The 12,545-nt window shown below is 39.2% G+C and overlaps 2 protein-coding genes across 2 annotated transcripts in view; both read right to left on the reverse strand.

Annotated features, from left to right (window-relative positions):
• The window catches only part of LOC103509972, a gene marked incomplete at its 3' end in the record, with an annotated part of 117,946 nt that overhangs the window by 38,403 nt on the left and 66,998 nt on the right, over nucleotides 1-12,545 (reverse strand). The window contains exons 3-4 of the mRNA XM_026824153.1: nucleotides 11,736-11,864; nucleotides 11,536-11,691 (exon numbers count right to left, since the gene is read on the reverse strand). Of these exons, the coding sequence (XP_026679954.1) occupies nucleotides 11,536-11,691; nucleotides 11,736-11,864 (285 nt within the window). The remainder of the gene's footprint in view (nucleotides 1-11,535; nucleotides 11,692-11,735; nucleotides 11,865-12,545) is intronic.
• On the reverse strand, nucleotides 1,142-2,448 carry LOC103509971 (glyceraldehyde-3-phosphate dehydrogenase-like). The gene has a single exon (XM_008474604.3). It carries the CDS (start codon nucleotides 2,351-2,353, stop codon nucleotides 1,259-1,261), a length of 1,095 nt encoding a protein of 364 aa, XP_008472826.1. The 5' UTR covers nucleotides 2,354-2,448; the 3' UTR covers nucleotides 1,142-1,258.

Here is a 12,545-nt window from a genome sequence, read left to right on the forward strand (position 1 = left end):
TCCCCTATAAACGGGAAAGATGAAGAAGAAGAAGAAGAAGAAGAAGAAGAAGAAAAAGGTTTGCTGTGGAAGGAACTGTAACAACGGAGGTCTTATCGTCCCGAAATTGAAGAACAAGGGAGAGCAGGATAGGAGAAAGCCAGCTGTTTCGAGAACGAACCTTATCTGTGATAAAAAGTTCGCCCCCGACGGGAATAGAACCCATGACGTAGTGTTTACAAGGTAGACAACTTTAGACAAGCTACCTTCAGGCTAAACCAAGTTGTCCAGTCGATTTTTCTATAATTAAAATCAGTCCATGTACAAATGATTTTCTGGAAGTTTTGTGAAAAGAGATCAGGGGGGAAAAAAGTCACGAGTTTAAAACAGTTCTGTTTCTGTATTCTCCAGCCCCCTGTATAATTTGGAATAATATGAAAATGGTTGATAGGCTATTTTGTTTCTGCAGCGCCGATACCTAGTTACTCGTATAGTTACCCTATTGATTTGCAATGGTCGATTTTTCTATAATTAAAATCAGTCCATGTACAAATGATTTTCTGGAAGTTTCGTGAAAAGAGATCAGGGGGGGTAAAGTCACGAGTTTAAAACAGTTCTGTTTCTGTATTCTTCAGCCCCCTGTATAATTTAGAATAATATGAAAATGGTTGATAGGCTATTTTGTTTCTGCAGCGCCGATACCTAGTTACTCGTATAGTTACCCTATTGATTTGCAATGGGATATGGGAATGGGGTTACAATGTGCAAAATGTGAAATGGGGCTTTTTGTTATCTTGAGAACAGATCCGACCCTCTCTACATAAAACATATTGAACCTCTGTGTTCATGTCTAAATGATGTAGAGGTGGCAAAGATCGGTTCACTTTAGGGAATAAGTTCCAACCGTTCAGTTCCTTTCATGGAACTGTTCCCAATATAAGTTCAACAGTGTAACAACATTTTGACCATTGATGTGCTATACTATTATATGCTATAGCTGAGTGTATGACTGTTCCAAATTGTGAGGGTTTCATTGAGTTTACGTGTTGGTACGGTAGATGTACACATCACATTTGTAGCAGGGATATCCCAAAGGACAAAATTGGAAACCTAAATAATTTGTTGACAAAACTATCAGGCAATAATAGAATATTTTGATGTGTGCGGTTCTTTTGAATATAAAACTACACAAGTAGTGTTTTATTTGAAAACAAAAGTTTTAATAAAACAACATCAGTGCCGTGAATATCTCCTGAAGGTCAATAGTTTAAAATCCACACTATCCACATGCGTCTTGAGGTGTCCCCTTGGTATCCTTGGGCTTGCTGCCAGTGTCTTTGGGCTTGCTGCCAGTGTCTTTGGGCTTGCTGCCAGTGTCTTTAGACTTCATGTATTGAATAAGATCCAGCACTCTACACGAGTATCCATATTCATTATCATACCACGTCACTAACTTCACAAAGTTCTTATTCAGAGCAATCCCCGCCTTAGCATCAAACACAGAGGAGCATACCTCTCCATTAAAATCAGAAGAAACTACTTCATCCTCTGTATATCCTAGGATACCCTTCATAGGACCTTGAGATGCAGCTTTCACCTTGGCCTTGATCTCATCATATGTGACGTCACAACATAACCGCACAGTCAGGTCCACAACAGAGACATTGGGTACTGGCACACGGAACGCCATCCCTGTCAGCTTCCCCTCCAAGTCTGGAATCACCTTGGCTACAGCCTTAGCAGCTCCTGTACTTGCTGGAATAATATTTTGATTAGCGCCTCGTCCATCCCGCCACATCTTCTTGGAAGGCGCGTCCACAGTTTTCTGCGTGGCGGTCACCGCATGCACAGTGGTCATGAGGCCTTCTAGTATCTCAAAGTTATCATGAATCACCTTGGCTAGAGGCGCAAGACAGTTGGTTGTGCAAGATGCATTGGACACCACGCTGTGAGAGGGATCATATTTGTCCAAGTTCACCCCACACACGAACATAGGTGCGTCCTTGCTAGGCGCTGTGATTATTACTTTCTTAGCACCGCCTTTCAGATGGGCAGACGCCGTGTCTTTGGTTTTAAACACGCCTGTAGACTCTACAATATATTCAGCGCCAGTCTGGGACCAGGGGATCTCCTCAGGCTTCATCTTCTGGAACACAGCTATCTTCTTCCCATTCACCACAATGTTGTTGCCTTCTGTCTTGACGTCTCCTTTGAACCGACCATGCGTAGAATCATATTTGAGCATGTAGGCGAGATAATCCACACTCAGATGAGGATCATTAATACCAACCACGGGGGTGTTGCGATGTAGAGCTTCTCGCAATACTAAACGACCGATACGGCCAAACCCGTTGATCCCGATTTTATACGCCATGGTGATGTGGAAAAACTTACAATGAAGACTGACTGGAGAATGTTGTGCAGTTTATTTGGAAACTTGTGCTTGGCCTGATTCGGACAATGTTTGACACTTTCAACACTTGCAACAAAGCCATGTACGAATGTAGCTAACCTACATACCAAAGAGAAAAGTCCGGAATTTGAACCAGCAAGTCTGAGATAGTGGAAAACGAAATGAACAAACTTCTAGGAGAAATCCGTGAGACGATAATAATAATTCATTTTGTCGAACTTTTTCAACATAAAATTCATGATAATCCAATTGAACTAATATCGATAACTAAAATAATAATAATGAAAATAGCATCCCATGTTCATATCCTAGCATGACGATTACTCATACGATAGATATCATCAGCACGTTGAATCGCCACTGTCCTGTTGTTTCATAATTATGGGAGTTTGTTTTACTTAGATCAGGGATTTCCAACTTCCATGTGTATGCGGGCCACATCACCACATGCTACATTGGCAGGTACTTCACGGGCCACATACACAGGGGAGCATTGTCCCATGGCTCAATGGTAACTACACTCCATTCCCGGCAGAGTAAGACATTTTTCGAATGCAAACTTTTATGACTTTTTGTTTAAGGGACTCACTCAGGCTCTAAAGGATAACTATATTAACATTGCCTAGACATGGATACAAATACAAATCAATAAAAGCTTCACGGGCCACAAAAATAGGCCCGCGGGCTGTTAGCTGGAAATCGCTGGATACACCTTATCACATAATATTAATATTACTATAATTTGTTCATACATAGGTATTAGTAGTACCCCTACTCACTTATACTTATTTTTAATTAGGACAGTGTACGAATGTATAGTAATCACATAGGTAGGTAGGTACTACTTTAAAATTTCCATGTCCGTGAGATAGGCCTGGTACCTTATCTTACAGAAGGGAAAGAATTCAGTAAACATAGGAAGAAGTAGAAGAGGAAGGAGAGAGAGAACGAGAAGAAAAAAGAGAAAACTAGAAGAAAAATAGAGTAAAAATGAAGAGGAAGACGAAAACAAAGCACCAGGCAATGCAAACCGTGGTAGTAAAACACAACTCTCTGTTAGAAGTTAGTAATATAGGTAGGTACGATGTTAGAATTTAAAATACACCAACCAGTGAAAATTAGATAAATAGAACGAGAGAGAAGAAGAGGAAGACAGACAGAGAGAGAGAGAGAGAGAGAGAGAGAGAGAGAGAGAGAGAGAGAGAGAGAGAGAGACCTACATACACATACCAAATAGAAAAGTCCGGAATTTGAACCAGCAAGTCTGAGGTAGTGGAAAACGAAATGAACAAACTTCTAGGAGAAATCCGTGAGACGATAATAAATTTATTTTGTCAAACTTTTTCAATATAAAGTTCATGATAATCCAATTAAACTGATACCGATACCTAAATAAAATAATAAAAATGAAAATAGCATCCCATGTTCATATCCTAGCATGACGATTACTCATACGATAGATATCATCAGCACGTTGAATCGCCACTGTCCTGTGGTTCGGGCTTCAATCCAAACTTTCGACTAAAACAAATGACCGACAAACCACAATCATCTATTACAAATATTGCAAACGCATCCATTACTATTATTTCATAGCATGTTATTTTGTCGAAAATAAATTCCATTCGGCACCACATCCCTTGACCCGGAATACAAATAATTCTCTTCTATTGACTTTGTCCAATTTGTTACAGAGGGTTACTTTATACTTATACGTACCTATGTATACCTAGACATTCAATGTTAAAATACATTCACCTAGTGTTTTATTCATCACTTCATGTTTTGGCAGCGCCGGTGTCGTTTCTACTAATGGAGTAATGAAGAGGCCATTACACATAGACAGAAGGCTAATTGGTAAATAATTAATATCTGTTTTGTTTCAGACGCGAATGGTAACATAGACCCGGAGGCACCTCCACTAACTTATGAGAGGCGCAGGAGTAGGGCAGTACTCTATCAACTGTCAGGACATTATAAACAGGATAAGATTAAGATCAAGTCCAAGCTTAAACTGAATAACGTAAGTACCTACTACCTTAAAAGGGTCAAATCATTTTTTTATTTTTTCTAGATCCCGACATAAAACCATTAAAAAAATGTCGTTTTATTTACGTAGTATTTTATTCAAAAGGGTAGGGGTTGAGGGTTCGATTCCCGCCGGGGCTAACGTTGTCCTAAACGGTTAAGGTTCAATCTCGGAACGGCTGACTTCCTCTATATCTACTCAATCATGTCTTCTTCTTTCTCCCTTCTATTTCGGAATGATAAGGCCTCCGCGTTTTTGTAGTTCTCTCTCTCCCTCTCTCTCTCCCTCCTTAAGTCAACAACGCGTTCACTGCTGTTTTAGTCTAAACGTTTAACAATACCAACGCTTTGTATGTCCACTGGGTTTTGATTTATTGTGACAGCTCAGATAGAAATCTTATTCTTCTTCCTAGGAGTCAACTTGTCATGTCATAGCATGTTATTTTGTCGAAAATAAATTCCATTCGGCACCACATCCCTTGACCCGGAATACAAATAATTCTCTTCTATGGACGTTGTCCAATTTGTTAAAGGGTTACTTTATACTTATACGTACCTATGTATACCTAGACATTCAATGTTAAAATACATTCACCTAGTGTTTTATTCATCACTTCATTAGTTCTTTTTGTACGTAGTATTTTATTCAAAAGGGTAGGGGTTGAGGGTTCGATTCCCGCCGGGGCTAACGTTGTCCTTAACGGTTAAGGTTCAATCTCGGAACGGCTGACTTCCTCTATATCTACTCAATCATGTCTTCTTCTTTCTCCCTTCTATTTCGGAATGATAAGGCCTTTGTAGTTCTCTCTCTCTCCCTCCTTAAGTCAACAACGCGTTCACTGCTGTTTTAATCTAAACGTTTAACAATACAACGCTTTGTATGTCCACTGGGTTTTGATTTATTGTGACAGCTCAGATAGAAATCTTATTCTTCTTCCTAGGAGTCAACTTGTCATGTTAGCTCTATGCATGACAAGGACATCAACATGTGCAAATAAAAAGCGCGCGGCATTTGTTGTAAAAAATTGTAAAGGTTGTGACAGAAGCAAAGCGGTCATGTTAACTTTATGCATGACAAGGACATCAACATGTGCAAATAAAAAGCGCGCGGCATTTGTTGTAAAAAATTGTAAAGGTTGTGACAGAAGCAAAGCTGTCTAGTATGAACAAAGAGGATTAACGTTTTTTTTACTTTTTTTTCTATGATTTGCGTCACCATGAGGAAGCCATGGCTATCATACAATGTAAGCTCTACATATACCAGGGCTGTATTTAGGGGCCCGGGCCCCTCACCCCCTCGAGATTCATTTTTGGCCCGTCCTTCCTTTATTATTACGATAGTAATAAAGAAAGGTATAGTGGACGGGCTATTGTATTCGCTTCGGTGTCGTCTGTCTGTCACTCTGTCAGTCTGTCTGTCTGTCTGTCTGTTCCCATAGAAAGACTTATCCAAACCTGGTCGACCTATATATCAAATTAAAGGTCTTTTTACCAGGAACACGAAAATGGTGGTGCAAATTTATCCAGCAGAACCATAAAGCAAAAAAAAAAAAAAAACTGGTTTTGCTTTATCAGAGGCCAGACTCCGAAAATTTGGAGCATCCAGCCCCCCCTCGCCGTCCATTAGTGTTTGAATACCTCCCTCCCTGACAAAAACCTGGATACTGCCCTGACGTATACATAAAGGACTACTGTAAGTCACCCGGAGATACATAGTATACAAGTCTTAACGCTTTCCTATTCATTCCTCTTCCTAGGGAAAAAGGTAAAATATGTATAAATCTTCTATTCTTTTAGTAATAAACCAATGTTCACATAACGTTATAGGTAGGGGGTAGTAGGTACTGTGACAGCCGCTATGGTATAAATAAATTGTTAATGCCTGGTAGGGTGGTAAGTACATAGGGTACATGTATAGGTATTATATATAGCTACCTACTTTATGTCATAATAAAATTATGTTGTTATTGTTCTTGTACCTATGTATGCTCGTAAGTATATATGAATAATAAATAGGTAAATAGATACATAAAGCTCATCTGTACTAGGAGAGAGAGAGAGAGAGAGAGAGAGAGAGAGGGTGCGAGAAGGGATGGAGAGATTATTGTCTTAACGTATATTGTACCATATCATAGCATAACTCTGTATCCGATATCCCAAATACTAATCCCGATATTTTCTAAACATATTAAATAATTTATTATATAGCCAGAGAACCGTCGGAATTGCATGCACCAAGTACATAATTTTACTCAGAATACGTAGGTACGTAATACGTATGTATTATGTACTCTAATGCTGTTAAAGGGTGAACAAATATTAACTTCATACCCAAATGAAAGTTTGGTTTAAGGAACTCTAACAACGGAGCTATTATCGTCCCGAAATTGAAGAGAGAAGGAATAGGAGAAAGCCAGCCGTTCCGGGAACGAACCTTATCTGTTTAGGATAAACATCGAACCCACGACCTAGCGCCTACAAGGCAGACGCGCTACCCTCCAAGCTTATTATATAGGCTGTCAGAGGGATGGTTCATAGTTCGACCAAAAAATCAAACCTTTAAAAGTTTACAACGTTAATTTGTGGACACCCTGTATGTATCTATAGTACGTATATAGGATATAGTTAGGGTATCTAATGTCTAATGTAGAGGATAAGTCATTGAGTACCAGAAATCTATTAGGGATAAGATACCTATATTGTACAGGGATATGTTGCATATAGGATTAGCAGGACCAGATTAGGACTTAGCTTTCCAAACGAGGATTCTGTGACCCAGATAGGTAATATGTTGTAAAGGGCGTTTGGTTTGCAACATATTGTGATCCAGATAAATACACAATATGTTGTAAGAACTTTTGGTTTGCAACATGTGATCCAGATAAATAATATAAATATGCAATATGTTGTAAGAGCTTTTGGTTTGCAATATGTGACCCAGATAAATATGCTACATGTTGTAAGAACTTTTGGTTCGCAACATGCGATCCAGATAAATACGTATGCTATAAGTTGTAAGAGCGTTCGGTTTGCAACATGTGACAAAACAGAGAGAGAGAGAGAGAGAGAGAGGAGAAATCAAGTAGGTCCCTATGTGAATTTTGAAGACTTTTAACTTGTAAGTTGTAACTTTTGCTGGAACAATTAGTTCATCATTTCATAATAATTCGAAGGGAACAAAAGAGTTTTTTAAAAAGTTCGATGAACATTTCGAAGCAATAATGAAATTGTGAACAAGAACAATGAAACTTTCTGATGTAAGAGGACAAAAAGCGATCAAATCTATTTCTGTCTTTAACATAAATACTTAGAATACTCCCTTTATATTTTTGTCTCTCCTTATTCTTTTTACTTTCCTTATCCTATAGGAAGGAAAGTAATGTAATCGGGTCAAATTTATGATGGTCAGTTTTTAGTCCGAAGAGCCTAAATACAAAGTTTCAGCCATTGTCGTGTGTCTGTCAATACAAAGTTCGTGTGTCTGTCCTTCTGTCTGTCTGTAAACAAAATATCTCGAGAATGGTAAGAGCTAGAGACTTGAAATTTAGCATGCAGCAGTCAAATGTGGCTAGGATACACCACGAAATTTTTGGTTAAGATCGGTGCAACGCTTGGCGGCATTGAGCTAGAGACTTGAAATTTAGTATGTAGTCCACAAATGTGACAAGGATGCAACACGAAACACGAAATTTTTGGTTAAGATAGGTGGTGCGGTTGGCGGTATTTTGACCGCTTTTTGGTGGTTTTCAGCTATACTGACTAAACGAGGAGAGATATTGTAAAAGTTACAATAGATGAACACCAAATAAGCATTATTCAATAGGATAAGGAAAGTCGTGTGATGTTCACACCATATTTTTTGTTATTCTTCCTTCTCATCTCACCCTCTCCTATTTCTTGTCCTTTTTCCTCTTCCCCCTTCTTTTCTCCAGTTTCCTCTTCCTCTTATCCTTGCCTATTCTCTCCTCTTGTCTCCTGTTCTCCTGTTACTGTTTAACAGTTTGAAAACAAACATGATATAGTGACGTCAAATATTGACACTTGAGCACATTGCGACATTTTGCTTCCCTATTTCTGTCTTTAACATAAATACTTGGAATACTCCCTTTATATTTTTGTCTCTCCTTCTCTTTTTACTTTCCTTATCCTATAGGAAGGAAAGTAATGTAATCGGGTCAAATTTTTGATGGTCAGTTTTTTGTGCCAAAACACGTTTTGAGGTCCCTAGAGCCTAAATACAAAGTTTCAGCCATTGATCCGTGTGTCTGTCCTTCTGCCTGTAAACAAAATATCTCGAGAACGGTAAGTAAGAGCTAGAGACTTGAAATTTAGCATACAGCTGTCAAATGTGACAAGGATACGACACGAAATTTTTGGTTAAGATCGGTGCAACGCTTGGCGGCATTTCGGCCGCTTTTTGGCGGTTTTCGGTGTAATTCAATAATATCTCGGAAACAGTGTGAGCTAGAGACTTGAAATTTGGTATGTAGTCCAATGTGACAAGGATGCAACACGAAACTTTTGGTTAAGATATGTGCTGCGGTTGGCGGTATTTTGACCGCTTTTTGGTGGCTTTCGACCGCTTTTTGGGGGTTTTCAGCTATACTGACTAAACGATGAGAGATATTGTAAAAGTTACAATAGATGAACACCCAAATAAGCATCATTCAATAGGATAAGGAAAGTCGTGTGATGTTCACACCAGTTTTTTTGTTATTCTTCCTTCTCATCTCACCCCCTCCTATTTCTTGTCCTTCTTCCTCTTCCCCCTTCTTTTCTCCAGTTTCCTCTTCCTCTTATCCTTGCCTATTCTCTCCTCTTGTCTCCTGTTACTGTTTAACAGTTTGAAAACAAACATGATATAGTGACGTCAAATATTGACACTTGAGCACATTGCGACATTTTGCTTCGACGTGAAAATAAACTTTCCCCGGAGATCTGCACACTGGGGTGTCGTCCTGGTGTATTGGATGCTGTGGAACTTGTTGGTGTTAATCGGATTTGAGGAAGAACTGAAAGATGCCATTCGACGAGAAACGAACGGTATACCCGAAGATATGCTTATAAACGCGATGCACAACTCCAGAGAACGTCTGCATTCTTGTCTCTTGCAAGAAGGCCGCCATCTCCGAGATATAAATATTCCAAACCTGAGCTGTGAGTACCAGACTAAAACTCCCCCTCTTTTTCTTATCAAAACAGAATTAATCTCTCAGCTTTCGTTAAGAAGTTATTTAATTTTCAAAATATGTAGTTCATACTTCGTAATCCGATAATGATCTTGTATGACTTAAAATTTTTGGAACAAAATAGGAAAAATTTGGACCTCAATTTTACCATGAAGGCTGGGATTGAACCCGCACACTTCTCCTTATTAGTCAACCTATTTCAACCACTCTACGTTATTTTCCATTGCCATCGTACATTCTTATAGACTTAGCCCGACTTTTAGGGTTAGTTTCGCCAACCCTCAGAGTGGGCAGTGGGCTTTTTCATAGGTCCAGTGTTCGTCAGTTCGTTGTAAAGTTGACTTCTCATCTCAATGAATGGAAAATTCTAATTTCGTTGTAGTATTTGTTGTTGGAATTTGAGCACCAACTTGTTTTTTGTCCTCGTTGTTTGTTTTGTCATTGTGTTTCTTCCTTCTTTTGCATTGTTTCGCTTTTATTATTACAGCGGAGCAAAAAGCGAAGGAGAAACAACAATAAAAACTGGAACAGAACGTAGAATATTGTACGAGTTTGTGACTTTGAGAGCTACAAGTGGAGAATACTTTAGCTTCTTGTAACTTTACACAAAGTATGGAAAGTAGTAGAGTACCTAATTTTCTCTGAAAACGTTATGAAAATATTCTAAAACAGTATTAAAATTTCACTATTTGCTTTTTCTGCTCTAATTGGGTTGACAACATCCCTCAATATATCAAGTAGAAAATACCTAGAAATGAATCTAGGTAGAATAAATAAATAAATAATACCTAATACCGTAATAAACAAGCTGAGCCCGCCCCTCCGGGAATTTTTTAGCCCGTAGTTTACTCGATCATGGTTAAAGAAAATTAGTACCTATGTACTATTACCTATTACTCGCACTGCGTGCTCGGGAGGTTGCGTATACGGTCGCGCTGCGCGCTCCCGGGGCTTCGCGGGGTACTTATGGACGCGCTTCGCGCTCCCTCGTTTGAGGTTGCGCTGCGCGCTCCTGGGGCTTCGCACGGTTGTGTATGCGGTCGCCCTGCGCGCTCCCGGGGCTTTGCGGTTGTGCATGCGGTCGTGCTGCGCGCTCCCTATTACTACATAATGTATGTTCCTTACAGACTTTCATCTTTTATGTAATGATTTAAAATCAAGAGTAGAGCCCGTTCTTCCTTTATTCCTTTTAATGTTTCCTAATAACTACCAATATGATTTTTAAGTCACCCATCCATTTATTGGCCTTGCTCGGCGTAGCTTAACATGGATGACGCTAAAACCGGTCTCAAATTAACGACTGAAGTGTTATCTAAAACTTTCTCGCTTTGAGTTCATAGGTCGTCGCGACAAATTTTAAGATCAGTGAAAAAAAAAAAAAAAACATTTTTTTTGGCTTTTTAGTTCTCTGGACAAAATTTGCACCACCACTTTTTTGTTCCTGGTAAAAAGACCTTTAATTTGATATACCTATAGGTCACCAGGTTTGTATAAATCCTTCTATGGAGGCAGACAGACTGACAGACAGACGACACCGAAGCGAATACAATAGCCCGTCCACCGTACCCTTTTTTATTACTATTGTAATAATAAAGGAAGGACGGACTAAAAACACGGAAACTGATGCTACAGAGTTACAGACACATCCACCAATGATTTTCCGTTGCACATTGCATAGTTTTACAATCTTACGGCGTTCATACAAATCAAACACTGGAATTATTCTACAACCTAATACCTAATCTTCGTATTAATATATTTTCCGTTGCACATTGCATAGTTTTACAATCTTACGGCGTTCATACAAATCAAACACTGGAATTATTCTACAACCTAATACCTAATCTTCGTATTAATATTATTACTATTGACATTGTGATTTAGTAAACCCAGAGTCACCCACGGCTATAACATTTAGACACTCACCCAGTTCTTGCATATCCTCGTAGTCACCCTCTCCGTTGTCAGCCATCTGCGCCATCTTGGTGTTGGTGACATCTTTATGAGATGCCAGATAGAGTACCACTTCTCTCTTCTCATTCTTGATAGGTACAATGTCCAGGAGACACCAGAATGGAGTACCTGAAACTGACACTCACCCAGTTCTTGCATATCCTCGTAGTCACCCTCTCCGTTGTCAGCCATCTGCGCCATCTTGGTGTTGGTGACATCTTTATGAGATGCCAGATAGAGTACCACTTCTCTCTTCTCATTCTTGATAGGTACAATGTCCAGGAGACACCAGAATGGAGTACCTGAAACACAATAGACCAGAGGATATGAGATGCCAGATAGAGTAAGTTAAGCAACGTTGCCTGTAATTGGTATCTGGATGGGTGACCATTTGGACTCTGGACAATCGCGTGCTACTTATTCCGGGCTCTCTCGGACTGGGTGAGGGTAATAAATAAAAGTGGGACAAGGTAAAACTGACGTAAAAGGAAAAAAAAGTTACAGACAGATACCTATAATAGGTATTGCCGGTATCGGTAAGAACAAAATCCTCTGCACGTGGTAGAAATATTTCAATACCGGACTTTCAGTTCACTCGGTCAATATAAATCCGAACTCTTATAGCAAGCAGGACGAAGAGAGATAGGTACATATTATATTATTTTTTATCTTAAATAAATAGAGCCCGTTGTATGGAACTATTAATCCCTTTGGGGAGACTTGTATGATAGGAATTTCAGGGTACAGTTGAGAGAGAAAGAGAAAATAGGGGGGAAAGAAAGAGAGAGAGAGACGAAAAAGATAGAGAAAGAAAGAAAAGTTCTCTTTCTACGTTTTCTCTTTCTCTCTCTCCCATGTTTTCTTTTAGAGTAAAAGAGAGAAAGAGAACATTCAAGAACTTTCAACCTCTTTTTCTCTATTTCTTCTCTCTTTGTCTTTTTTATTTCTTTCTTTCTCTCTCTCTCTCTCTCTCTCTCTCTCTC

Source organism: Diaphorina citri, unplaced genomic scaffold (genome assembly GCF_000475195.1).
Source record: "Diaphorina citri unplaced genomic scaffold, Diaci psyllid genome assembly version 1.1 scaffold547, whole genome shotgun sequence".
In the NCBI taxonomy this organism is placed as follows: Eukaryota; Metazoa; Arthropoda; class Insecta; order Hemiptera; family Psyllidae; genus Diaphorina; species Diaphorina citri.

Bases quoted from the DNA above. Each gene is read 5' to 3' on its own strand.
- LOC103509971 (XM_008474604.3), bottom strand. From the start codon at position 2,353: ATGGCGTATAAAATCGGGATCAACGGGTTTGGCCGTATCGGTCGTTTA.